We start from the raw sequence: 27,758 nt of genomic DNA, 5'->3' as shown, positions 1-27,758 counted from the left end.
TATTAAAGCTGCAGTGAGTATTCACAGTAAAATTATTTTCTTGACTGTGCCTTAAATCACATTCTTAACAAATAATTTTAATACCTGGACTACAGTGGTGTTAAAATATCACTGCATTTTTCAAGGAGATATTCCTATCCCTGACCATGAAACAGTGGGGGAAAAATAATCTAAATCTGAAATACAGTAGCAAAAAGAAAGGTTTCCAAAAACAGTGAATGCTGGTTTAAATCTGCTCCCAAATATGAACAGAAGCTTTGTCTTGTTATCAGGCTGGACACTTATAAATCCCCTCATAATGCCTGAAATACAAATTCTGCTGAGCAAGGGACAAAATCTTGCCTTTTTCCCCTGGGTGGTGAGCTGTAAGTCCTCACTCAGGTGTGTATAAATAAAAATAAATAAATAAATAAAATACACCCATGGAGTGTTGTGGGATCTCAGCACCTCAGGACTGATGTGCAGAGTCACCGAGACCACCCTTGGGGGGCTCGGAGGTCCTGGAACGTTGCCAGAAGTGTCTGGTGGCTGCACTTTGATCGTACACGGGAGATGACACCTGTATGAGGATGGGAGGATTTCACTGGGGTAAATGGTGAAGGGATGGGTTAATTAGAGTGTGAAACACAGGGTTTAGGATTTCTGTACAGGGGGGTCTAGAGAAGTAAGATGGAGGAATTGGGGCGTGTCCTGTCCTTCTTCTTCTTCTTCTTGGCCTCCATCTTCTGTGGTGATGTTGGCACTTTGGGATTGGTTATTACTAAAAGTGCACTGATTAATAAGGGTAAAAGGTATTGGGGAAAAATGATAAATATTGTATATGTAATTTTGAGTATAAAGATAGGTGACCGCCCTGGGGGCTCTCAGTGTGCTCATGGCTGGCTGCTGTGCAGACCTCTGTCGGGCCGAGAGAAAATCTTTTAGATAAACAATTAATAAACACCGAGACCGAGAAAAGATCTGAAGTCTCTCCTCGTCCTTTGAAGCGCGGGCTGCCCAAGGCCACCCTGGGCCTTTCCAGGCCACCTAAACAGCCGAGAAACCGACAGAGTGTAACTGAAGTTTCAGGTCTGACTTATTTTTTGATGAAAAGTCAGTTTGCAGCTGTCATGGAGACAGAGATATGAAGCTCACATTGGAGGCCAGGCCTTCGGAGGCACCCCTGGCTTGGCAGCATCGTCCCCAGCCCATGGGAAAGCCCTGGGAGCTGCTGGCAGAGCCCAGCTGCAGGTGGGAGATGCTGCAGATCTCCCCTGGGGCTGCAGGCTGGAGGTGCCCCACTCCCAATTCACACCTGTGGGAGGGATGGAGAAAAAATCCTCTCCTGCTTCCTTTCACTGATTCATGCAGGCAGCTCCTTGCGTTTCTTAAGACAAGAATTAACAGAGTTAATGGGCTGCTATAAATTCCTTATTTCTGGAAAGGTGATGCTCTCACTGCCTCTGCTCAGCAGCATTGGAAGGGAAAATCCATGGGGTTTCCTTGGGCTCTCACATGGCCTGGGGGACCCAATTTAGAGATCACCAAGGACTCTGCATGACCTCTGGAAGGCATGAGCCCTTCCCTCTCAGGCTTTTACTGCTCACAGTGACCCCCAGATGTGTCAGAAAGTCTCTTTTCCCAGTCTGGTGCTCGAAGAAGGTGTCAGAGCTCTTCTATTCTTGTTCTCAAGGTTGTTTATTGTTTCTTATCTACAAAATTTTTCTCCTGTCCAGCTGAGGTCCGCTCAGCAGGACAGTTCCAAGCACTCTGCCCATCCTTGGGGTGGTGTTATCTTTTTATACTAAAAACTACATGTACAATATTTGCAATAATTTCCCAATACCTATCACCTATGTTAGACAGTGAGCTTCTCCTCTAAACCAATCTAAAAGTGCCACCATCACAGCAGAAGATGGAGGCCAAGAAGAAGCAGGAGAAAGGCTGGACATGCCCAGATTCTTCCGTCTTTCCCCCTGAACCCCCATTCTAAAAACCCAAAAATATCTATTTTTCCACCCCATGACAAACTAATTATTATTCTACTTAGACTTTCGTGACTTTCAGATCTTCATCTAAGGTTGATAATTTTTTACAGGACTCCTTGGGAACATGAAAGTGGGAAATACTGGGGTTACTCCACCATAGAAGGAAAAGCAACAAGTCACAGAGACTTGTTTGCCTCCCCTCTAACAGCAGCCATCACTGCAAACCAACAGCCCCAAAATTTCTGAAATCACACAGCTGAGAATCAAACCCCTGAGAGACAAAGCTGATTCCCAGCCGGACAACCTCCACACTCATTATTCCATCCCTCTGAGCTCATCTCCTGCCTGCCCACACCTCCTCCACGGGCTGAGCCCACCACCAGGCACTCAGATGCACCCACCAGCACAGCACAGGCACAGCTGGGCAGGATCCCTTTTATTCTGCAAGGATTAGAAATGCTGCAACCAAATGTGCCGTGTAATTATTGCAGTAATGTATAAAGCAGAGTGGAGGTGGTGAGTAGTTCATGGTGCCTTATTTAGTGGCAGGTGATTAGTTAAGTTGCATGTTGGGGATTTTTTTTTTCTTTCTTCCTTAATCTTTCACTCTTCTGTGGAAAATTCAATTTGCCTTAAGGCAGTGTTGATAGCTGATACTGACCTAATCCCTGAGCAGCTGGACCTGACCTGCTGCAAATTCCCACCTCTATCACAAAACCACATTCCTCTCCCTGACAATACAATGGCCCCTGGATCCTTTTACCTTCAGACCCTGCTTAAAATGTGTGCTTCAAAGCACATTACATAATTGTGAATCAAGAGTCAGATCTGAGCCAGCAGGTGAAAATGTATTTGTCTTGTTCTGCCAGCCCGAAAAAGCAGCATTAAATATTTTCTGTAGTTCTTTCTTTGAAGGCTACCAGCTTCTCCTCCTCCTCCCTTGCCTGTTAGGATCTTAATCTTTCTGCTCAGCAAACATTAATTCTCTTCTGTGCTGCTAGTGTTAAAATTGGCATCTCTGTTGATCACTCTTGCTGCCTTCCCTGTGCACCTAATTGACCATTATCACTGCTAATGTCACCAGGAATCTGGGAAGGATATTTAATATCAGAGTTCTCCGGGGAACAGCTCAGGGAGGAACTGCAGGCAGAAATATGCATTTATTTCTTCTTCCAGCCCTGCAGTAACAGCGATCTTGACATACACTCTCCTCCCTCTGCATTCAGAAGTTTAGGCAAATAATTTGAAGGTTGTATTCTCGAGCACAAGGGTGTTCCAACACCCTCCCAGTGACACCCAGCTGGATTCTGAAACACAAGGCTGATAGTGGCCTCGGCCATGTGGGTGTCAGCACGCAGCCACGTGGAAGGGAAAAGCACAAATGTATTTACAACACGTGAAAATGTGGGCTGGTGGCTGAGAGGTGAGCAGTGATGTGTGAGCAAAGCTGCGGCACAGGGTGTGCGTGGAGCACATTCCAGCTGCATCATTCTGCTCCTGCTCAAGCCATTAGTGCTGCATTCCCACCAGGAGAAGATAAATGCTCCCAGGCTCCAGGAATTGATGGCAGAATGTGCTGTGCTGGAGATAAAGGGATGAGGCGTCAGTGCTGGCACTGTGAGTCCTGTGGGATACACCAGGGACAGCCAGCAATGCTGCTGCAGGTGTGCTGCACTCACAGCAGGACAGGCATGCAGCCAGCAGGCCCTGGAGTGTGGTGGTGCTCACAGGGGTCCCAGGACAAGGGAAGAGATGAGAATCTTGGCTCCATGTTTCAGAAGGCTGATTTATTATTTTATTATATGTATTATATAATATATAATAATTATTATATAATTATTACATTATATAGAATCATTATATAATATTAATATATTATATTAAAATAAAATTATATATTAAACATATACTAAAAGAATAAAAGAAAGGATTTCATCAGAAGGCTAGCAAGGAAAAAGAAGGAATGATAATAAAATCTTGTGACTGACCAGAGACAGCTGGGCTGTGATTGGCCATTAGTTAAAAACAACCACATGAGACCAATCACAGATGCACCTGTTGCATTCCACAGCAGCAGATAATCATTGTCTACATTTTGTTTCTGAGGCCTCTCAGCTTCTCAGGAGAAAAGGATCCTAGCAAAAGGATTTTTCATAAAATATGTCTGTGACACTGGAGTACAAGAGCAAAGTACAAAGGCACACCAGGGCACCTTCCCAGAGCATCCCACACCAGTGTGCTCAACACTGAGTGAAGGAACTTAGAGCTGAATGAAAATCATCCCCTCGTAGAATGAGTTGGGTTGGAAGGGACCTTAGAGACCTTGTTACACCCCTGCCATGGGCAGAGACAGTTTGCACTGTCCCAGGCTGCTCCCAGCCCTGTCCAACCTGGCCAGGCATCCAGGGACAGCCACAGCTTCTCTGGGCACTCTGTGCCAGGGCCTCACCAACCTCACAGGGAGGGATTTATTCCTCATACTTAATCCAAATCTACTCTCTTACAGTATAAAATGTCTCTGTGAGCACAGACTCACAGGTTTACAAACCTTTTGAGCCGCTCTGGAAAGAGTCACAGGAGGGCTGGGCATGACAGCAGGGTCATTGCTGCTTCTCTACACATGTTCTGCTTCCCAAAATGGCCAGAGAATGCAGTTTTGACAAAAACTGGAGACAGTAGTGGAAAACAGAGCATGTCTTGTGGAGCTCTGACAACCAAAGGCTTTTCATTCTGTTTTCCATAGAACAGTGCTGAGAGGAAAAGGGACAACTCTGGAAAATCTCCCTGCTCCACCTGCACCTGGGTGTATTGCTTGGGCTGGGATGGAGGGAATTTTCTTCCCAGTAGCTGCTATGGGCCTGTTTTGGGCTCCCAGGGCTTTTCCATGGACTGGGGGATGATGCTGCCAAGCCAGGGGTGCCTCCAAAGTCCTGGCCTCCAAAGTGAGCCTCAGGACCTCTGTGTCCATGAGAGCTGCAAATTGACTTTTTATCAAAAAATAAGTCAGACCTGAGACTTCAGTTACTCTCCATGTCTTGTGGAGCTCTGACAACCAAAGGCTTTTCATTCTGTTTTCCACGGAACAATGCTGAGAGGAAAAGGGACAACTCTGGAAAATCTCCCTGCTCCACCTGCACCTGGGTGTATTGCTTGGGCTGGGATGGAGGTAATTTTCTTCCCAGTAGCTGCTATGGGCCTGTTTGGGTTTGTGCTGATAACTCAGGGGTGTTTCAGTTCCTGCAGAGCAGGGATTGCACCTTGCCAAGGCTGTTCCATCCCAGCAGCCAGGAGTGCTGCAGGTGTGGGTGGGACACAGTGGGACAGGTGAGCCCAGCTGGCCCCAGGGACACACAGCCACACCTGGGGCCTCAGGCTCAGCACTCAGAGCTGGGGGACAAGAGGAATTTTGGAGTGTTTGTCCTCTCCAGGCACTCTGCTAAGGAGGGCTGAACTGAACACCTGCTGCCCATGGGGAGTGGGGAATGAATTCCTTGTTTGGTTTTGCTTGCAGGAGTGACTTTTGTTTCCCATATTAAAGTGCCTTTATCTCAATCCATGAGTTTTCTCACTTTTCTCTCACCCCTCACATTGGGGCAGTGAGCAAGTGTCTCCATGGGGCTGAGATCAAACCACAACACCAGGGAGGGAGGATGCTGTGGGTATGAAATGGGATTCTCTCTCCACATCTCAAGCAAGGCATTATGAATTTGATATCCTGCATCCATCCTATCTAATGCCTTAACCTTCTCTTTCCAATAGCTAAATTATTTTAAAATCTCGTCATTTACTCGTTTGAGTAACTCTTTTCTTGAGAAACTCTCTTTCCTCTGGAGAAATTATTCCATCGTTCTGTTCAGAAAGGCAGAAATTAAACATGATCATATTAATTATGGTTCCTCATTTAACATAAAGCTGTAATCAAATGGCTTTTATGTCTAAACAGTTGTGGCAGTGGTACTAAAAAATTGTGCCATTAAAGGCTCGCACTTAACTTCAAAATATTTGAATTACATATCTCAGAAGAAACTGATGCCACACTGAGAGAGGTACAACCTTTTTATTTTCAAGCAGAAACATGAAGGTGCAAAACACTTTAAAATAAAACATACTTTTGCTTTAATTTCCAGGAAGATCTGAAGTAATATATATATTTATGATAATAATATATTTATATAAAAATAAATATTTATAATACATAACTATAAATAAATGTTTATATATATTTATAAGAATATGAAATAATATATATTATGATATATTATATTTATATATTATAATATATAGAAATATTTTATATATTATAATATACATAAAATTATAATAATTATATATATATATAATATAAAATTTTTGTATATATTTTATAATTTACAAAATACAAGGGGTTTTTTGTTTAGATGTAAGCCACAGTGCCTTCTTCTGAAAGGAAGGGGCAGCCTGGTTGGACATTTTCTGACAAAGCCCATGAAACAAAAATATGTCAAGGACAAGAAGTCTGCAAAGCAGAACTGGAATTTGTCACTTCTGGCAGGGCTGGACTCACTGGGCTCCTACCAGCCTGCTGGAGACTGCTGGTGTCTGTGGCTCCAAAGTCAGCCTCAGATTTGAACACTGATTTCCTGAGCCAGAAAAGCCAGGAGCATTTCTGTCTGCATTTCAGGAAAACACTTCCTTCAATTCAGGAGCTGGAGCTGCTCAAGCAGCCGCCTACAAGGAAGAAAAATAGGAAATGGTCAGTGGGGCTGCTCAGAACCAGTCACGGAGGGTTCCTTCTATGGGAAACACCAAATTGCTATTTTGGGTGAAAATCACAGCAGTGGTGTTTGGAGGGGTGATTTTTTTTTGGCTGTTTTCTTAATATCTACTTTTCCAGAGCAGGGACATTCCCATGTGAGCCAGCTCCACTTCCCACTGGCTCTGTGGCTCAGTCCCTGCAGAGGGGTGTTGGAGAGCACTTGAAAGTTAAAGTTCTCCTGAAACACTGACCATCTACTTAACCGCTCTGAATAAAGCCCAGAGCTTGAGATAAAACCCCTCTCTGAGCCCTGCTTCCCAGAGTGTGAGGGTGCACTTTGATACCTGATAAAATCAATTGCTGCTGGCTCCTGTGCCTGAAGTGACGCTGCTCATTAAACTCCCATGCACAGCTCCTAAATTCATAATTAAATACACATTTCCAAGCTCTCTGTAAGGCACAGAGCACAGCCAGCGCTTGTACCTATTTCAAACCCCAGCATGTAAAATTGCAGAGTGGGTTGAAGGTGATATAACGTTATAAAGTGCATTTTGAGTTGGGTAAACACACTCAAGGGGGTTATGGTTCCTGGGAATTGTCATCTCTGCTGCCTGGGTGAAAAACAGTATTAACTAAAATTCCTAGCATGTATCCAAGAGACAGGGCTCAGGGGGAGTTCAGATAGGAGTTATTCCCTCCATTTTTGCATCATTACAAAAGCTGTTTTCACCCAGTACCCAGACAAATGGATAAGGCAGAAGGGGCAGAAACAGGAGCTGTGGTGAAAGGCATGGATGTGTCAGTTTTACAGCACAGGGCAAGCCGAGCCCTGGGGAGCTGGGGAATCATCCCTGGCAGCCCAGATTCAGTGCGGCCCCAGGATCACACATTGGGCATCCCCACCTCTCCCAGGCATGGACCTGAAGCATGAACCCGGTGCTAAAAGCTCTGCATCCTCCTAGTCCTTCTCTCCCGAGAAAAACTCCGCAAATTCCCAGCAGTGCCCGATCGCATCTTCTCCCCCTGCCGGCGCTGCAGCACCACCAGCTGCTCTCGGCCACCTTCGCTGCTGGCCAGGGACATCGCTGTGGCACCGGAGGGCGAGGCTGGGCACAAACCACCGTGGGGAAAGAGATCTGCAAAGAATTCTTGAAACCTGATAGAAAGTTTACACAACTTTGCTACAGTGTGTAGCAAATTTTGCTACGTTGTGTATCAAAAGCTAATAGGTAAAAACATTTATAAGGTATTATGACCAAGAAATAGGTTAGCTTCTGGTAGAACAGCATCAAGTTTTACATCTCTTATGTCTTACCTTTCATCGAGACTGATAATAGAATTAAATATTATATTTTGACTGATAATAGAATAAATATTTCATTCTATTTTCTCTGAAAAACTAAGAGTAATCCAACCCAGCAGGCTGGGGACAGCCCACAATGGGTGATGTGCAGTGCCAGAGCAGCAGGACAGAGCCCCTGGCCCCCGGTGGATGAGCCCAACTCAACTCTTCCCGTTCCCAGGCCAGGGGACACTCCCGGGGCCGAATATCAAAGGCAAAAAGCATAAATAAACCCTCCAGAGGAGTCACAGCAGTTCCCACAGCAAGAAGTTAGCAGCGCTTAACAAAGGATAAAAGCAAATAACAGAGCCCCCAGTTCCTTCCATCGGCACCACCCTGGAGCAGGAGGGTGTCCATCGCCGCTGGAATCAAAGCCTTCCTCCCCATTGTTCCCCAGGCAGCCAGGACAGCCCGTGGCCGTCTGCCACAGCAGGGCTGCATGAAAGGAGCCCGGAGCTCCTCCTGCTGCTGTCTGTGCTCCTCTGGCAGGGCAGGAGCAGAGCTGGGCTGGCTGCGTCCCCTCCCAGCCCTGCCCTGCCCTGCCGGGCACAGCCTGGGGCTGCAGGCTCAGCAGCATGCCCAGCCTGTGGCAGTCACATTCTCTGGAAGAATCCCTTCACCCAGGATTTTCTCCTGAGAAGTTGAGGAGCCTCAGAGGAAAAGAAAACAAATTCTGATCTCATTTGCTTCTCCTGTGCTGTGCTCACATGTGCAATGTGTTTGGAGATTGTTTACCCACAGGTGATTGTTCCATTGCATTCTGCTGGGAGTTGTTTTCACTCTTTGGCCAATCAGGGCCAAGCTGTGTCAGGGCTCTGGAGAGAGTCACCAGTTTTCATTATAATCTTTTTAGCATTCAGTGAGTATCCTTTCTGTATTCTTTAGTTTGGTGTTCTTTAATATAATAGAGTATCATAAAATAGTAAGTTAGCCTTCTGGGAACATAGAGTCATCATTCCTGCCTTCATGGGGGCACCCCACAAATACAACATCAGCCCAGCACTCCAATGTGATGCTCAGTGATGGTATTGCTGCTCCAAACTCATCATCCTTGCTGTAATTTGGATGCTTTCACCTGTCCTGCCAACACAGTGAGAGGACAGGGCTGTGGGTGGATCCCACTCCAGGAGCACTGTGCTCCCGTGTCCCTGGCTGTGTAGCAGTGACCAGCTGGGATGATTTCCCATCCCCTCCCTGTTTTACACACACATCACACTGCTCCTATTCCTGTACTTCCCCCCAAACATCTCCTGGAGCTCACTTCCAGGACCAGGCTGGAGGAACCTTTGATCCAACAAACCTATATGTTTACTAAGGGAAGTCAATGACTGAGTCTGGATTAAACTATTTTGACTTAACCCCCTTTGTGGTATCTATATGGAGAGTTTGGCCACATGGCAGCCTGAAATCTGCTGGTCTCCCCATCTATTTTCTGCTTCCACCACTGGGAACTTGCTCCAACAGGGTCTCCATCAATGACAATACTTGTAAAAACCAAGCAGAAAGTAGTTATTGAATAAGGAAGTAAAACGTCCGCTCACCATTACCAGCAAAAGCAAGGTTTGCTGTCATGGACTATCTTTCAGGGAGACTCGTATCCTAAATGGGGCTTTTCATGAGAAATCCACTTAGTATTCCTCTAAAATTCCAGGAGGGTGAAATCCCCCACTCCTTCATCTCATTAAGGATGAAAGAATGCCAGGTATGTGGCAGGAATCTGGGGTGAGAGGAGGAGTGGGGTATATTTTAACCAAGTTGTAGAATGGGAAAAATAAACTGAGTTAAGGATGAGGATATGAAATGTATTTCCCAGAGCTGAGAAGCAATGTCAGCCAGGAGAAATGTGCTAATGCACAAGGAACACAAAACTGTGTTTAAAGGTTACATGTCATTGTGGATGTGCTCAAGAAAGCACTTTGGGACCCTCTCAAGGCATTTTGCCTTTGGAGCACTGAGATTTTATCAGTTGATGGCTCCTAGATCAGGTGGGTTTATCTAAGTGTAGCAGACAAAACACTCAAAGGCAGCAGGTGCTCAAGGTGAGGGGGTGACAGAGACTTCTGTGTACCACAGGGGACTTCTGGGCATCCTAGCAGGGACTGAGTTATTTCTAAAATGTTGTGGGGAAGCCCTGTGAAGCCTCCAAAGCAGAGCAGGAAGATCAGACCAACAGGACTGTTCCTCATCTGAGGCTGCTCTTCAGGTGCAGAACAAGTGTCAGTGAGGCAGGACAGTTTTACCCACTAGTATTCTCTTTTCAAGGGAACGAAAACACCCCAAAGAACCAAACCTCCACATCAACATGTTTAGTGGAAAGATAAGACTGCCCAAAATCTGCTTGCACAGACTGGAACTTGCTGCCAAGCAAGCTCAGACAAGGCAGTGAGTGCCCAGCCTCCCAGGCTTGTACAGGACATTTTTTGAACTTGGCATAAGGAGCTATTTAGGAGCAGAGAGCACACTCCAGGGAGAGCTGCAGAAACAGGGTGATTGTTTGGAGAGAGGGAAACCAGCCTCTGCTCCAGCCAACAGCCTCCCCACCCTCCTGGGCACCAGGGCACTCAGGAAAGTGTCACCACAGCCCTTTGGGGGCTGCAGGTTTCCATCATCCCCAACCCTCCCGGGCACCAGGGCACTCAGGAAAGTGTCACCACAGCCCTTTGGGGGCTGCAGGTTTCCATCATCCCTCAAACCTTCTCCAACTCAGAGATCCACCATGCACCCTTGCCCTAAACCTGAATGAGGCACCCAATGCCCTAGGGTCTCCCTGCTATCCAATACTCTATCACCCAGAATATTCCCAAAAAGATCAAACAAAAGGAGCTTTCCAAAGGTCCCTCTCCTCTAGGAGAGAATTCCTCAAGGAATTCACTTGACATAGGTTTGAACAAAGCCCCAGTTTTTCCTTGCATGTTCTGATGCTCATTTGTCCAGCTCCCTGCCACAAGCTTCCCTGGGGATGAGCTTCCTCCTGATGGACCAGCCTGACTGCTGGAAGTGCAGGAACTCAGATGCCTTCACAGAACATCAGTGACAACACAAAAATGCTTTCCCCATCTTCACCTCCTGTCAGATGAAGGGAGAAGCTGTTTCATACTTCTCCTCGGTTCTGAAATAATTAAAAAGCTTAAAAAATATTGTCCTGACTGAACCCAGGAATTTTAAGAGCACAAGTTTTTCAGTCAGATCACAAATCCAGCTGGCTTCATGCTCTGATATTGGGGAACAACAATTACTTAAAAATAAAAGTATACCTGCATAGAGTGATTCTCACCATGCTTGAGACTTCTGCTGGCTTCAGGAAATGGTTTGAAGATTTTTACATTTGGCACGCTGTGCATTGAGCACATATGGACCAAGTCTCCATGATTTTACTTGACCTCCCTCCTTCCCCAGAGGAGTTGTGCACTCTGTGAAAGCCTCAGCCAGCACCACTCTCAGGCTGGCTCTGCTGAGACAGAACTGAGGGCAGAGCAACAGCTGTGAATTGTCACAAGCAAACATTGCTATGAGCTGGATCCATGAAAATGGTTCTTTCATCATGGCCTCTAATGCATTAGGAAATGGGAACCAAGCCCACTCCTCAAAAAGAGAAAGACCCCTAATGGTGTAAAAAAAGCAATATAACTTAAAAATAACCAAAAAAGCCCTTGAGACTCTGACACCTTGCTAACATGAGGGCTGAGATCGTGTGAACAAGGAGGGGGAAAAGGTGTTTGTCAACTACACACAGGAAGTTGAGTGCCTGAAAAGGAATGAAAGGAGCTGAAAATCTTTTGGCAAACCACACTCAGGGTTTAAGCCATTTAAACCCCAGTTCTGCTGCAGCTGATGCTCAGGGAGCAGCTCTCTCCCTGCACAGAGCAGTGGGGATCAGCACAGCTGCTTGTGCCTGGCATTCCCAACCATGGCTGGAAATCCCACCATATGACTTTGGGGATAATGCTAAATCCATTACAGCATTCTCCTCTCCCCTGCTCATCCCACACATGCTTCAAAACTTGTGGTTTATGACTGACTGCCAGAGGATCACTGTGGGCTGTCTCTGGAGGGATAATCTTAAATTTTAAGTGACACTTCACGGGCATCTTCTCTTTCTTCCGAGATGCTGTCTTACACAGCACATTAAGTATTCCAGAGATTAATAACTGGAGCAGAGAGTTCTAATCTTGGTGTCCTAGCAGAGATTTAGCAAAGAACACGTTTGAAGTTGCTGTGGCACAGGAAGCATAAGAAGCCTTGAAGCCCTAAAGTGAGCCTTGTAGGCAGCTCCAAAGGAAATCTGGGCCATGGGACACGTGATGGATGCTCAGTCTCCAGGGCAGCTCACTGACGTGGTGTTTCCAGCCAGAGCAGATCTTAGGGACCCTGTGAAAGGTGGGACCCAGTTTGAGCTCTCTTTTAAATAGACCAAACTCAGCACTGCTGTGAAATTGTACTTTCATATTCTTTGACCTGAATTAGGGCACAACTGAATTGTATAACCAGGTTATAGCTTGCTTTGAACTTCATTTACCAAGGACCAAAGGGGAACCACTTGACCATCTCAGCCCTGGCAATTGCCCTGGCTCATCTCGGAGGACACTGCCAGGATAAGCACAGCAATGATTCTGAGGCTGCTGGCACAGCACCTCACTCAACAGCAGCCCTGCCATCACTTGCCAAAGGCTCTCACAGAAGGATTATTTTTCCTCTTACTGCTCCTCACCCAACCAAAAGTCCCATTAAAGAGGCCTTACAGGGGTCCTTGAGCCTGTTCCCCTCTCAGGGGGCATAAACCAGTGACAGCAGACAGCCCAAGCCCCTTCTGGGTTTGGAGAGCCCTGTGCCACTCACATGGAAAAAAAAAAAAACAAATTCTCCTGCACATGGGGGTGAGAAAATCTTGCCAGAAGTGTCCCAATGGTGAAGCTCCACAAGGACTCCACCACCACTGTCTGAAATGACACCACTGTGTCCTCCTGCCCTCAGCACCACACACTCCTTCCATTTCTCTCCTGCCAGCACCAATGCTCAGGGAGCACCACAGCAAATCATTGCCAGGGAACTGAACTGAAATGGCTAAAATTCATCCCAGTCTGCAACATTCATGATTTTCATGGTGCTGCTCCAAGCACCTGGGTGGCCACCAGCACACTCAGAGCAGCCTGTGACAGTGGTCACCTGGTCCAAGTTCATCAGTTACTCAGGCTATTGTGGCACCAAGTAACAAATTAACAGCTAATATTCAGGAGATTATAAAATTCTGCTTCCTTCAAGCTGTTTAAGCAGCTGCTCTGGCACCTCTTTGCAGAATTAGATAGCTCTGCTTTGAATTAATGCAAGAGAAGTGGCTGGCATGATTTGGCCATAGATTAAAAGTCACATAATCATGCATTAGAGATGCCCTTTCAAGCCCTCATTCTGGAACTGTTTTATGCACTACATACTTATCTTTTTAGCAGGCAACACCAAGTATCAGAACTATTTCCATGCCTTGGGTAGTCCCTCTGTCTGAGGTGAAGCTAAAGATGGGTCAGAGAGGGGTCAAACAGCACTGGGACAGCATTGGCTCCAGGTCACTGAGATCAGAAAAGACATCTTCATGTGTAACTTGGCCAGTTTCAGCACAGCATGTTTTTCCACATTCTTTACCACCCACAGAATTCCCTTAATTGTCCTAAAAACTGCCTCCAGGCAGCCAGGGATAGGATCAATAATGCAAACTTGAGGTCACCTGGGGGCAGCCAGCTCCCTTCTCCTGCCCTGCCCAACAGCCTGTGAGGAGCAGGCAGGGTCACCAGGACCAGCATCCCACCTGGGACTGGCCAGGGCTGGGTGCCACAGCAACTGTGGGAGAGCAGCTCTGCAACAACCCTTCCCTCACAGGCTCTCTGAAGAACACTCACACAGGTGAGACCTCAATATTTGCCCACAAATGTGTCTTTTTTTAAAAAATTGTAAATCTCAGTAATACTTTTGAATCCAAAATTCTTATCCTGTGGCAACCAACTTCAGCACAAGCAAGTTCCTCATGTTCTTTGCATTGAATCTGCCAGGTGACAACTTACCTTGATGCTCTGCAGCCCTTGGGGGCCCCAAACACCACTTTCTTTATATTAGTTACAGTCTGGATATTTCCCCCATTACCTTGCACCTTTTTCAGCTTTTGCCAAAGCGATGGAGTCTCCTTAGGTTTGGGTTCAGCATTCAGGACGGATTATTTTTTGGGAAATGCACCTTTTTCAGCTTTTGCCAAAGCGATGGAGTCTCCTTAGGTTTGGGTTCAGCAGTCAGGACGGATTATTTTTTGGGAAAGAAACAAGTTGTTCAGTGGGACAGCTGAATTCACAGGCAAGTTGTACAGCAGGACAGGGGCCTGGCTGCAAACCTGTGTTTTTAAGCAAAGTATAACCAATCAAACCCATCCTCACAGCTCTAAAGAGGTGAAATCACTGAAACACATAAGTTAGTGGTAAAGCAAAAGGCTTTGCTTTATTGCTACAACAACTTTTGATCAAGAAGTCCCATCAGAGAGCTGCCCTGCTCAGCCTGCAGAACCACCCCAGGGCAGCAGAAGGCCTGGCAGTGCCTCTGGACTGTGCTTTGTGGAGGGCTGTGTGTGCATGTGCCCAGCTCTCCAGTTTCAGCCACAGCATCGCTATCGCCGACATCGATGGAGACAAGAAGCACCCGCTGGTTGTGTGCTGCTTTGGCAGGGAGGAGATGGAACACGAGGCCCCGGGAGGCAGGGCTGAGCTCCCCCCCTGCTGTCCTGCAGCATGACATGTCCCGACAGACGGCTGTGACAAGGGGGACACCTGCTGGGCTGCCTGCCTTGCTACAGCCCAGCTGCAACAAAAACCATCTAAAACCAGGACATTTCATTACATCTCAAAAAGCTGTAAAACACACACTCTCCAAAACCCCTGAGCCTTACTACGCCAGTCTCTAAGAGGGAGTTTTGCCCTCCACGAGCTGCTGCGTGTGAGCAGCACTGAACTGAGCCAGCGTGTCCCATCGTCCTGGGCCAAGGGCCAGGATGGGAGCTCAGCAGGCAGCGAGGCCCCACCCTGTGGCACAGCAGGAACCCTTCCCTGCAGCGCTGAGGGTGCCCAGGACACGGCTATGGCTGCTCGCTGGGGTTCCCCGTGCCCGAGGCTCTGCTGGGAGCCTCTGCTGCCCGTGGGGGCTGCTTGGGGAGGCGGATGGGAACGTAGACATTGGAGGCACAGTGTTCCTTGAGGTATTCCCCCCCTTTCTCCTCATAGTCCTTCCTGCTGATCCAGCCTTCCTCACGGTTCATGTGCTCCACTGCCCAGTCCCTGGCCCCGTACCAGGCATCCAGGACAGGGCTGGAAGCAAGGCTGACCTGGATGGAAGGAAAACGGAACAACAATGTCAATTCAGCACTGGAAAGGGAAGCCCTTTTCACCCTGGTTACAATGGTATATGACACACACAACTGAATTTCAGAAATTTGAGCTGATTACTCAGTGTATCTCAGAAAGAGAGACACTAATGTTAGGTTCAAATGTGTTTTCACCTTGTTATCAATTCCTAAGCAATCAATTTGCAAACTTCCAGCCAAACGTGCTTTTACGTGCATGGTCCTTTAGCAGAAGTGTCGGTTTCTCGGCTGTTTGGGTGGCCTGGAAAGGCTCGGGGATGGCCTTGGACAGCCCGGCGCTTCAAAGGACGAGGAGAGACTTCTGATCTTTTCTCGGTCTCGGTGTTTATTAATTGTTTATCTAAAAGATTTTCTCTCAGCCCAACAGAGGTCTGCACAGCAGCCAGCCATGAGCACACTGAGAGCCCCCGGGGCGGTCACCTATCTTTATACTCGAAGTTATGTATACAATATTTACCTTTTTCCCCCAATACCTTCTACCCTTATTAACCAGTGCACTTTTAGTAATAACCAATCCCAAAGTGCCAACATCACCACAGAAGATGGAGGCCAAGAAGAAGAAGAACAGGACACGCCCCAATTCCTCCATCTTACTTCTCTAGACCCCCCTGTACCGAAATCCTAAACCCTGTGTTTTACACTCTAATTCACTTATCCCTCCACCATTCACCCAGTGAGATCCTCCCATCCTCATACAGGTGTCGTCTCCTGTGCAGGATCAAAGTCCAGCCACCAGACACTTCTGGCAACATTCCAGGACCTCCGAACCCCCCAAGGGTGGTCTTGGCCACTCTGCACCTCCGTCTTGAGGTGCTGAGATCCCACACAGAAGCAGACTTTCCTTTTCCCTACTCACTATGCTGTCTTCACAAAGAGCAGCTCAACCTTTGCTTAACCTGCATCATCTCAGGTCAAAAAGCTGTTTGCAGGGTCTTGCCTTAAAACCCTCTCCATGCCCCCTGCTCTGCACCTCACCCCATTCCATCTGAACACAGCAGAACAGGCTGGTGACATAAACACCACGGCAACACACACACCTGAAAGGATGACTGGAATGGCCTCATTTCCAGCAGCTCCTTCTGGATTCTGGCTTTCAGTCCAGGGTACATTGTATTTCCACCAGTGAGGAAAACATTCTGGACAAGGACAGCCTGTTGCTCCTTGGAATACCTGTGAAGAGCAAGAACAGCTTCAGCTTTTCTCAAGGACCTCTGCCCTATGAACTGGAACAGCTGTGGGGAATACTGGTACCCTGTCCCAGGATTCACTTTGAGAAACTTCATTTTCCGAGCACCAAAAAATTTCTTTGTTTTCTGGAAATTAAGGGGGTGGCAGAAAAACCCTGAAAGTTCTCAGTTCCCCATAAATCATCAACTGGATTTCTTTCTAGGGCTGGAATTCTTACCATTCAGAAAAACATGATGTCCCATGTTCAATCAATTCAGGGGTGACATTTCATCAATGCTAATTTGTCTGGAAATGTCCATGAGGTGTGCCTGTATCTTAACTTTAAAATGCTACTCCTAATTTTGGTCTCACAAAACCAGAGACTGCCAGCTCACTGTTGCAAGTGTTTTGCTGTTTCCTTCAATAATGAGTTGGACCAGGGATCTCTAAAGTGGGGTCTGTGCAAAACAATCCAGTGAGGTGCAGGCAGATAAATTGATAAATACATTTAAATAATGTTTATTTCACCTTGATCTCATTCATTCTTTTTTAATTTTTATTTTTGTGTATGCTTTAACATGTTCATAATAGTTTAGTAGTAGTTGTAATTTATAAATATCCATATATTGGATGCATATATTCAAAAATTTATCATTGATGGGGTTATGGATCAAAAAACTTTGTAGACTCACTGACTTAAAACAAGCACAGTTACATGTGGCTTTCAGGAAGACATGTCTAACCTGCAATTCTTGACTCCACCAAAAAGAACTATTCAATATATTTTCTCAAATTATTGCTAAACACCCAGCATTTCAAAAGCTGGTATCAAATGAAGAATAGCTTGTTTGAAGTAAATAGTTCTGTAAACTCACCTCTCAAGGACATATTGCATGGTTTCTGCTATGCCAGCCTGGTCCTCTCCTATCAGGGAGGGCTGGAAGACAATCTCTGGAGCTCTGATTCTTTCAGTGCCAAGGAAAAGCTGGTGGTACTCCGCCAGGTTAAACACGGGCTTTAAAAACATTGAGAAGAGTGGGGAATTATGTTAAAGAACAATAACAGTCTACAATAACCAACGTTTCCAAACAATTCTGTACAAAAAAACAAATGGTAATGCTCCCACAGAGAAATAGCATTATGCTAAAGGTTCCAAAGGGCCATGGAAGTTGGACTTTTTCTATAATTTATTCTGCTTGGAGCCACTTAATTCTAAGGCTCAACCTCACAAGTTGAAAGCTGTGTCCACTGGGATACCAGGCTATGGATCACAGACAAAAACACTTGAGCAGAACATTTTTCCCTTAATAACACAGCACTGCTACACCAGGCACTGCCTGCAGAATGAGCCAAGAGGGAATTTTCATCCCAAACCACCAGCTAAAACTGCCAGAATTTCTCTCTTCATGTCCTGCTCAGGTAGTTTAGGCATCTCCTCCAAGAGCAGGCAAACAATGTTTGCATGAGGAGAAATGTCAGCAGACTGGCTGGACAGCTGGCATGCAAACCCCTGGCACAAGGTGCAAATACAGAAACCAAACCTGCACTGCAGCAACTGGCTTCTCAACCTCAGGCTGCTCCTCAGCAAATAAAGGCTCAAACTCATTAATGCTTTCCACATCCTCCAGGGACTGCTCACTGCCCAGTGGATCCAAGTCAGGAGTCTGGAAACAGAGCAAGTTATGGCAGCTTAGCTCAGGTGTGATTTTAATTTTGGTGACACAGCTGGAAAACTCAGTCTCCTCAAATCTCAACTCTTTAACATGCCTGAAAGCAAGTATGCCCAGGAAATAGAAATACAGACATTCACACAGCACAAAAATCAAACACTTCCAATAAATTTATCCCAATGCCAGCTCAGAAATGCAGGCCTCAGTCACCAGGATCCCAGGCAGCCATGTCCTATGCATAACAGCATATTAAAACTTAGTAAAATAGCTTTTTATATTGGTTAAGACCTGGTACCCTTCCAGCACCTCTAACTGCTATATAATTACCATTAAATTCCCTATTTTCCTTGTGTGGGACTGGAAAACAAATATTTGCTAGCTACAAAGCCACCACACAATTTTTGAGAGTTTCAACTACCTACTATTTGCTCACAGGATGCACCAAATCCCTTTTTATTTCACACAGACAGAAGCTCTGTCCTAATGAAAAGCATCACTCAAAATCCTACAAGACTCCTGTTGTGAGTTAGGAACAGGTTTTTAATTATCTACAATTTTTTTGTGTTACAATGTTACCACTGGGGTTTTGTTACTAAATATTTGCTTTGGTTATTTTAAACTTGAAACATTTGTTGCAATGCCAGGATGAGCCAAAATGACATTCTTCACACATCCCTCAGATTCTATTTTATATCTACTTAAAAAATTCAATTAATCAAACTGAAGTTTAGAAGTGCTCATTGTTACAGCAAAAAATGTAGTCTCATGAAGTCCTGTTAAATGCATTTCTTTTTTTTATCTTCTAGAGAAAGGAAAAAGACAAAACCAGAAAGATACACAGACTCAGCTGAACATCTGGTCTTGCAAAGGGATTTTGTGATAATTTTAAGTGCTCTCTCAAGGCACAGACCAAATAACAAAGCTTGTGGATTAATTCTGAGGTCTGAGATTGCACCCAGCAAAGAGCAGGGGTGTGGGAGATGTTGGAATTTAGGCACAGTCACAGAAAAATCACAGATAACTGCTAATCTTTCAATTCTCTTTTTTCTAGAATATCTTCTTTTGACAGAAGGCAGAAACATTCTTCACCACAATGATAAGCCCATCCTCGCCCTGAATTTTGCTGAAGCACAATCATTCTGATTCTTGCACTGATTATCACAGAATCATGGAATGGTTTGGGTTGGAAAGGACCTCAAAAGCTCATCCAGTTCCACCCCCTGCCATGGGCAGGGACATCTTCCACTGGACCAGGTTGCTCCAAGCTGGCCTTGAACACTTCCAGGGATGGGCTAGCCACAGCTCCTCTGGACCACCTAAATGAGGATCTCCCCTCTATGCTTCAATTTTCTGTTTTTCCCTCTACCTTTTCCCTGAACAGAGGCTGATAAAGCTAAAAAAGCTCTGTCTAAAGTGACATGAAAGGCAATTAAAAGCACACGCACAAGCAGCCTTAGAGCACCCCTTGGCAACAGCTGCTGTGTGCTGGGCCTGTGTTAGTCTGGCAAAGCAGACAAGGAGCTCCTCATCTTCAAGACAACTCCAATAACCAAGTGTAGCAATTAAGCTTTCATTAAGGAACCAAAACAGAACATGCTGCTTAAATCCACCAAAAATAGGCAGCTACAATGAAGCCAGGGTTGGTTGGTTACCATTAAGTTCTCTGCACCTGAAGGGGAAGAACAAAAAGGAAAGCAAATACTTTTTTTAACAAAAAGATGGATGGGTTGTATCTTTATCTCCTCTGTGTGTTTAATAGAAGACTACTAAAGATTAAGGATGGTTGTCTCAGGATATTCTCTCTGAAAAGAGAGAAGTAGTTGCCAACTTAATAATGCCTTGCAATGTGTTAAAGAATAAGCTTAGTTCATCAAAGGAAGTCTGAAGGGACTCATTTTCAAGCACAGAAGTTTAATTCAGAGATAAAATTAGGATTATCTTGGTGAAAACATCCTACCTCTGGCTTGCTGTCCACAACATCCACTTCAATATTGACTTCTGACTGTAGGATTTTCTGCTTTGTTTGTTCAACAGACAGACTCAATTTGTTGATGTAAGACTGAAGTTCTTCTGCAGAGTCCATGTTCAGCTCCACCAAAGCTTTGTGGAACTGATCCATCTGACCATCTTCTAAAAGTTCCTGTGGACAGATCAGTTAGTTGTGATGAACAAGACAAGGCAACAGCCGTCAGCTGATGTATAGATAGTCTCTAATCATGCAAGCATAGCATGATGTGCACACTTTGACAGCACTTCAAGTATTTCCCAGAAGTGCTGTTCAGAAACCGAAAACATCCCCTGCATCAATAATCTCTCTATTAACTCACAACTAACCTTGACAAGCTCCTATCAGGGAACACCCACGACAGTCACAGCTTTACCATGATGTGTGACCTTCTGATAAAGCTCTGAGGACAGCCTGCCCTCCTCCCAAGCCACCACACTGGCACTCTGCCTGCATTACCTGCACATACAGCAGCCTGTCCAGCCTCTCCTGGTCCAGCTGCAGCTTCTCCTCCCGGCGCCGCGCGTTGAGCTCCTGCAGCCGCCGCAGCTGCTGCTGCCTCTTCTCCTGCTTCTCCTCAGATGCCACAGTGCTGCCCAGCAGCTTGTTGGAGAAAGGCAGCTGCATCTTGTGCACGTTGTCCTCGTAGTACTCTGGGCACCGCCACTTCTGCAGCTCTGGGCATTTGGAAAGCAAAGTAACTTTTTGTTCTGGCAGCGCAAAACGATTCGCGTGTTACGCGCGCCTCGTGCGAAGGATGAAAGGTGAGGAAAGAAGGCAAAAAAAGTGCAAGCACAGAATTCTGTCACCTCTTGGCAGCTGTTGCCAAGCTTGGCTGTCCCCTCTGAGTGCTGCCTCCAGGTCACACACCCAGTGCAGACAGCTCTGAGTGCTCTGACCTCCAGGAAACACCAAGTACTGCAAAGTGCAAGTGCACACTTAAGTCCCTCTGCCCGAGGGGAGGGAGAGCACTCACAAATTTCTAAGGAAGTCTCATTCACAAGTGACAAATGTTAAAAAAACACTTTTCTTCAGGCCCTACTTCAGATGACATTTGCCAGGGAAATTTTAAAACTTCCTTAATTCACACACAGTCATGAGAAATGTCCTGTGCAACTGTGGAAACCTTAAAGCAGATACGAAACACAGAAATCCTAACCCACTAAGAGGTTTTGTTGACATATAAAGGAAACAATAAGCTCATTTTAAATTCTTTTCCACTGAAACCATCACAATTTTTGTTCACAGAGAAATTTGAACCAATACAGATTTTTTCTTTGTAGCAGTAGTAGTAGTTAAATTTTATTTCTGGCCTAATTTTAAATATTAAACTGCTGTTAAATGCAAGGCAGGTTACCACAAAGCAAAACAGAAGTAGAATATTTCTGTAAGAATTTGAGCTGAGTTCAAAATAAGGGGTAGAGAGGATCAACCAAAAACATTGAGAACTAGTGGGAATTATGTTAAAGAAAAACAACATGGGTGGGTGAAGAGCAACAATAAAGTGAGAAAGCTTCCCAGACTTCAAGATAGACTAGGATCCACAAAAGTGTGAAACAGATTATAGAGAACAGTGTAGGCATATCACTTGGTGAGAAATTTAGGGTTTTGGGATTTTTAGTATGCTGTGGATGGCAGCAAGATGGAGGGCACAGAGTGTCGTCCTGGGTTTCTTCTTCATGTTTCTTCTTGCGTTTGGGTGCCATTTTGTAATTGGGCAGAAAAGTCTGCACTGGGGGCCCTGTGGGATCAGTTATTGCATTAAAAGGGAAAATAATCCGAGTGTCAGTTCTTAATTGGATAGTTTAATCTTAAAAGACCTTGTACCAAGAGATTGTTGGCCATTTTGTGCCTCCTAATGAAAAGCTGCTGAACTCAGAGTAGTGAGACTGACAAGCTTTACTGATAAGAAACAATAAACACCTGTGTCCGAACATGAACTACCGCCTCAATGCCTTCAGTCCAGACCCAGAGAAACCCACAACTGGTATCCCCCACAAGTGAGCACCATCAAGGCAGTGAATGAGAGCTGGTTTTACCTTCAGTGTAGTCCTGGGCAATGTAGCTGTGCTCGTGCAGGATCTCCTCCATGCGGCTCAGCGTGATGGCCGCAAAGTGCCCGGGGTACTTGAGCTGCAGCAGGCGCTGCAGGTACACGGCAGCCTGGCACCCCCCCAGGTTAATGCGCTTGCAGTTCTTGGCATCCAGCCTCAAAAATGCAAACAGACACAGCTCACACTCAGGGAATTCACAGGGAATCAAACAGAGCTCCTGCTTTCCCCCCAAATTGTTTGATTTCTGTAGATGAATATTCATAGATAAGTGTTTTACCAGAGAATCTAACACACCTGCTTTTCTCAGGCAACAGAAAAATCACTGCTGTTCCCCTATTTGAACTATTTATAACTGCTGGTTCACTATTTTATTCTGAAAGGCTCTGTTCTGCTTTAAAAACAAGTCCAAATATGAAATAATTTTGGCTACAGCAAGATGTTCTGTTCTAATACAATGCATCTAAGGAGATGTTCACTTCTAAGAGAAGTGATGGGTAGTGGTGCTAAAAGTAGTTTTTTAATCTTAACCTAACACTTAGTGGTTGGACAAGTGTAAACCTTGAAGATTTAGTACCAGATATAATAAAGCCATCTCTTGCAGTAAGGATTTAAAAAAGAAGGAAAAAAGCAAAAGTAGAGCAATGTAGCAGAATAACCAAAATGGTAAAAGCCTCCAGCACTGTAGAGTCTCACACACAGAGCACTTTCTTTTGTCCCAAAGCTGCTTTAAAACCTAAATTATGTTTGTTAATGCCCAGTTTCACTTGGGGCACATATCCCCTTCTCCCATTGAAAGTACACATCAAGGCACAATTATCAACTAAAACACAACATTTACCAGAGCTGCACTGCTTCAATTCAAAACTCAACACAGCTTAGCAAAATCTGTAGATCTGGTTTTAACCCATCAGTATAAATCACTACAAGAGTTAATATTGCAGAGCTGGAGGAAGAGGTATTTGCATCACTTGAAAATAAGACATTCAGAACTCACCTGCCTTCTAGGACTGGTAAAATGTGTGTGCATTGGTACCCTGAGGATATCACCAAACCACTGCAGGGCCAGTTCTGCCTCCTGTTGTGATAAAAACTGTACAGGCTGTCCACGCCGTAGGACACCTTTGGCACTTGGTAGCATTCAAAGAGGAGCTCAGACATCATTTGCCTTGAGTACAGAGGGTTGCAAACTGCTTCTGTCAGAACAATTGGGTGATCCACACAGCCCTGGGGGAGACAAGGGGAAAGAACAGTAATAAAGGTATGAAGGGAAAAGCCAGGGTTAGTTATCTCTGCTTTTTCTTTTCAGCATCAGCAAAAACTCCTCCAAAATGGGCTTGAGAAAGCACTTTATGTGCAGGGTATTAATAATGGAAATTAAATTCTATCTAGTGCTTAAAGGAGTAAAAAAGATTAATATTGATTTAAAATGTTAATATTAATTCCACCAAAGAGTAAACTCATAATGGTGGAGGAGAATGGACTTTTAAAGGCAAATATAAATTATTAAAAATCGGAGTAACCAAAATCCATGCAATGAGGAGGTGAGTGAAAAGCAGTAAAACTTTAGTTCCACTCTGGGTAAAGCTGTCAAACTGGTGTTGTCATGCAGGTAAAGGGCTCCATGGTCTGAGAAGCAACTCTCAACACTGCTGGGCATGTAGGTGGTCAGTAAACACTACTAATAACAGCATCACCCAGCAGTAAGTTTAGGGCAGTACGTGTAAATTAAATACTAAGAAAAGATTCTTCCCTGCGAGGGTGGTGAGGCACTAGCACAGGTTGCCCAGGGAAGTTGCGGCTGCCCCATCCCTGGAAGCGTCCAGGCCACAGCAATCTGAGCAACCTGGTCCCGTGCAAGCCGTCCATGCCCACGGCAGCGCGATCCCTTCCAAGCCGAACCATTCCGGGACCCACGGGCGGCTCCGCCCGGCCCGGCCGTACCTGCGAGGAGACTCCGAGGCGCTGGAAGACGTGGTCGAGGAGCAGCTCCTGCAGCTCCAGCTGGACGGGCACGTTGCGGTCGAAGGGCGAGCGCAGCAGCCAGCGCAGGGGCTCGGGGCTGCCCAGGTCGTTCCCCACCTGCGTCTCTGCGCCCGCCCCGCCGCGGGCCCCGCGGCTCCGCGCCGCCAGCGAGCGGAACCGCAGCAGCGGCTCGGCGGGCACGGAGGGGTCGGGGCAGGCCCATCCCGCCCGCGTCTGGAAGGAGCCGTTGTCGATGACCAGCGGCACCGGCTGCGGGCTCCGCACGGCCGCGCTCGGCTCCAGCACCGGGTCCGGGGCCCAGCGCGCGTCCCGGAACGCGAACACCTGTGTGGGCGCCGCCATGGCGGGCGCGCCTCCCGCCCGCGTCCGGCCGGCAACGCGGGCCCGCTCCGGGGTTCCGGGGCGCCGCTGCTGTGAGGCGCGGGGTCTTGAAATAATCGGGATGATCTTAAATGGGTGTGCTTCGTAATGTGAGGGCTTTGTGTGCTTCCAAGGAGAGGAGACCCGACCGGTGGGACACGGAGCAGCCAGCACAGCATCATGGAATGGACCTTCCTTAAAAGAGCTCATTCTAGCGTCTGCCATGGCAGGGACACCTTCCACCATCCCGGGCTGCTCCAAGCCCCGTCCAGCCTGGCCTTGGGTACTGCTAGGGATCCAAGGGCAGCCACAGCTTCTCTGGACAGCCTGTGCCAGGGCCTCACAGTAAAAAAATTTCTTCCTAATACTAAACTTAAATTTGCCCTCTTTCTATTTGTTGCTTTCCCCCTTGTGCTATCATTGCAGCTCCTGAGGAAGAGTCACTGCCCAGCCTCCCTGCAGCTCCTTCACCCACTGGAAATGGGCCATGAGGTCTGTACTCACCTTCTCTCAAGGTGCTCCAGTGCCCTCAGAGCGTTGTGGCCTCCCCAGGACCTGCTCCAGCAGCTCCATGTCCTTCTGCTGCTGCAGACACCACAGCTGTGCCCAATGTGTGAGGTGGGGTCTCGCCAGAGCAGAGAGGACAATTGTCTATTCTGACCTGCTGACATCCCTTACAGCATCTTTTGGGTTGGAAAATGCTTCTGAGATCATTGAGTCCAACCTACGAGAAGGCAACCATGTCAACAGACCGGAGCCTCATCCAGCCTGTAACAGACATAATTTCTGAAAAATCCTTTCACCAGGATCTTTTCTCCTGAGAAGCTGGGGAGCTTCAGCTTCTTCATGTTTTGCTGAAGCATGCTGGGTAAGCAATTCTCCAATCACATTTGGAATGTGATTTGGAGAATTGCTTACCCAGCATGTGAATTGTTTTTATTTCATGACCAATGACAGCCAGCTGTGTCATGGCTGTGAGCTGCCACAAGATTTTATTATTCGTTCCTTTCCTTTCTAGCTTTCTGATGTCTCCTTTCTCTTTCTTTAGCATAATTTCAGTCTATAGTTTCATTTTAACATAATATATATCATAAAATAATAAATCAGCCTTCTGAAACATGAAGTCAAGATTCCCTCATCCTGAGGGTCCACAAACACCACATCACCAGCCCTGGATATTATCCCTCCTGGGCTTAGGGGCCCAGAACTGAGCACAGGAACCAAGGTGACCCTCTCCAGTGCCAGCACAGGGCAGGAATCACTTTCCTGGTCCTGCTGGCCACAGTGCTCCTGAGACAGGCCAGGGTGCCATGGGCTTTGTTGGGCCCTTGGGCACAGCTAGCTCACACTCATCCACTGCCTATCAGCACCCCTAGGGTGGAACCTGCCAAGATTATCTTAAATTGGGATGTTCTTTTGTTGTCTTATATATTAAGAATCCTATTATCATTATAGCACAAGGATTCTATATCACCAGAGCTTCATGCCTCCTCAATGCCTCTTGCAGGCAGTTCCTCTAAGCACTGACTGTTCCTGGTCCTTGCAGCAGCCATCTGACTCCAGATCCCACCAATCCACTCTTTTATACCACTTGTTCTCATTGGCTACAGGTGTGGCCTGTCAACATCAGGCCTGCTCCTAATCTTTAGTAATTGGTTCAGCTGCAACTCTTTGGGGATAAGATTACATTCTGTACCACCTTCATTTACCCATACTGTATCCCCCTACATTCTTTGATGTGTGCTTCCAAGCCTAATGAGCAAGAAAGGAGACCTGATCAGTGGAGCAGGCAGCAAGATCCTCCCTTAGTCAAGGGCATCCTGAGGCTAACGAGCTTTAAGGATGTAGCAAATGAAAATGTTGATATATGTCGATCTATGTATTTCTAACTCAAGGTCCATGTGTCCTAGAGCTGAACATGTTCATAATAATGCTAAAAAAGACCCTTCCCCTGAGAATGCCCAGAAATTGCTGGGCTGATGTAACTTGCATGGAACTTACTAAGCAGTCCTAACTTCCAAAAGGGGCTGTGCTTGGAAATTCACTAACTCTGAATTTCTGTGTATAAATAATGGCAGGGAAAGTCCCTGGGGGTGTGCTGGATTTCTGGAATAGCCCTGAGCACCCAGGCTGGGGCAGCTCTGAAATAAATGATGTCCCTCTCCAGTGTGTCATTATTGGCTTGCTGCACACCAGGTAACACATCCAGTTTTGTGGGTAGCACCATCAGCCTGGGGCTGGGCTGTACCCCTGCTCCCCTTCACACAGGACACCCCTGCCCTTTAAACCTGGGCTGGGAAACCTCCCCAGAGGCTGTGGCTTGTGTGGAGGTGAAACCCCACAACCCTGGGCAGTGCCACTTGCCCAGAAGGTCACTGACACAGCCCAGGCATCTGCCACTCCTGTGCCACCTGCCAGGCAATGGGGAGGGCCTTTCCCCCTTATTTCACCCCCCATTCCCTGGGGAGAAGGGGTTCCAGGGTGGGATCCATCCTGCCATGGCAGCGAGGGTGTCCCAGGCTGGCTCAGCTCAGTGACAGCCAGTGCGGACTCCAAGGGCTGCCCGTGATGGGACTGAGACACAACTCATCATTAAAATTAAACAGATCACAGCTTCAGCTCCTTTCCATCCCTCTCAGCACTGCAGACAAACTATCAACAGCCTGATTTCCAGAGGTGCCCCCAACCTGCCACCCCCACTGTGTGAAATGGGGACTCAAATATTGAGCATCCTTGAAGCTCGGGGCTTTAATGGCTTTTCTCACTTGTTTAACCAATGCACAGAGCAGGGCTAATAGCTTTCTTTTATCATGCAAAGGTGTTATTAATGGGAATTAATAAGAATTTGCAGAGTTCATTTAGATCTTGGGATTAAAAAGGCTCACTTCAAGGGGCTGTTACTACATAAAAACAAACACAGGCTCATGAACAAGAACATTAAATGCAGGCAATCATTTGTAACGTGCATTTTCATAACTGCTCTCTTCTCCTGAGAGTTACACAAACAATCTAGTCAAACAACCCTCTGTGAGGTAAGCAATAGATTATGGCTTTATGTTATTGGAGGAGAAACCCACAGCATGAT

At 46.4% G+C, this 27,758-nt stretch overlaps 1 protein-coding gene across 1 annotated transcript; it reads right to left on the bottom strand.

Moving 5' to 3' along the window:
• Nucleotides 1–14,492: 14,492 nt before the first annotated feature.
• Nucleotides 14,493–24,655, bottom strand: ACTR5 (actin related protein 5). Its single transcript, XM_063172194.1, has 9 exons — nt 24,272–24,655; nt 23,325–23,554; nt 22,316–22,485; nt 20,736–20,953; nt 20,229–20,411; nt 18,143–18,265; nt 17,477–17,616; nt 16,472–16,604; nt 14,493–15,395 (listed from the first exon to the last, which is right to left on the bottom strand). Exons 1-9 carry the CDS (start codon nt 24,653–24,655, stop codon nt 15,150–15,152), a joined length of 1,827 nt encoding a protein of 608 aa, XP_063028264.1. The 3' UTR covers nt 14,493–15,149.
• Nucleotides 24,656–27,758: the final 3,103 nt, after the last annotated feature.

This window comes from Melospiza melodia, chromosome 19 (assembly GCF_035770615.1).
Source record: "Melospiza melodia melodia isolate bMelMel2 chromosome 19, bMelMel2.pri, whole genome shotgun sequence".
In the NCBI taxonomy this organism is placed as follows: domain Eukaryota; kingdom Metazoa; phylum Chordata; class Aves; order Passeriformes; family Passerellidae; genus Melospiza; species Melospiza melodia.
The sequence above is the reverse complement of the archived record's forward strand: the minus strand, read 5'-3'. Positions and strand labels throughout refer to the sequence as shown.

What these genes read in the sequence shown, in the direction of transcription:
- ACTR5 (XM_063172194.1), bottom strand. Translation starts at nt 24,655, where the DNA reads ATGGCGGCGCCCACACAGGTGTTCGCGTTCCGGGACGCGCGCTGGGCC. An exon ending in TGCCCAGGACTACACTGAAG is followed by an intron (nt 20,954 to 22,315) that starts GTAAAACCAGCT and finishes CCAAATGCCCAG; the next exon opens with AGCTGCAGAAGTGGCGGTGC. An exon ending in TTGTGGACAGCAAGCCAGAG is followed by an intron (nt 18,266 to 20,228) that starts GTAGGATGTTTT and finishes CTCTGTTTCCAG; the next exon opens with ACTCCTGACTTGGATCCACT.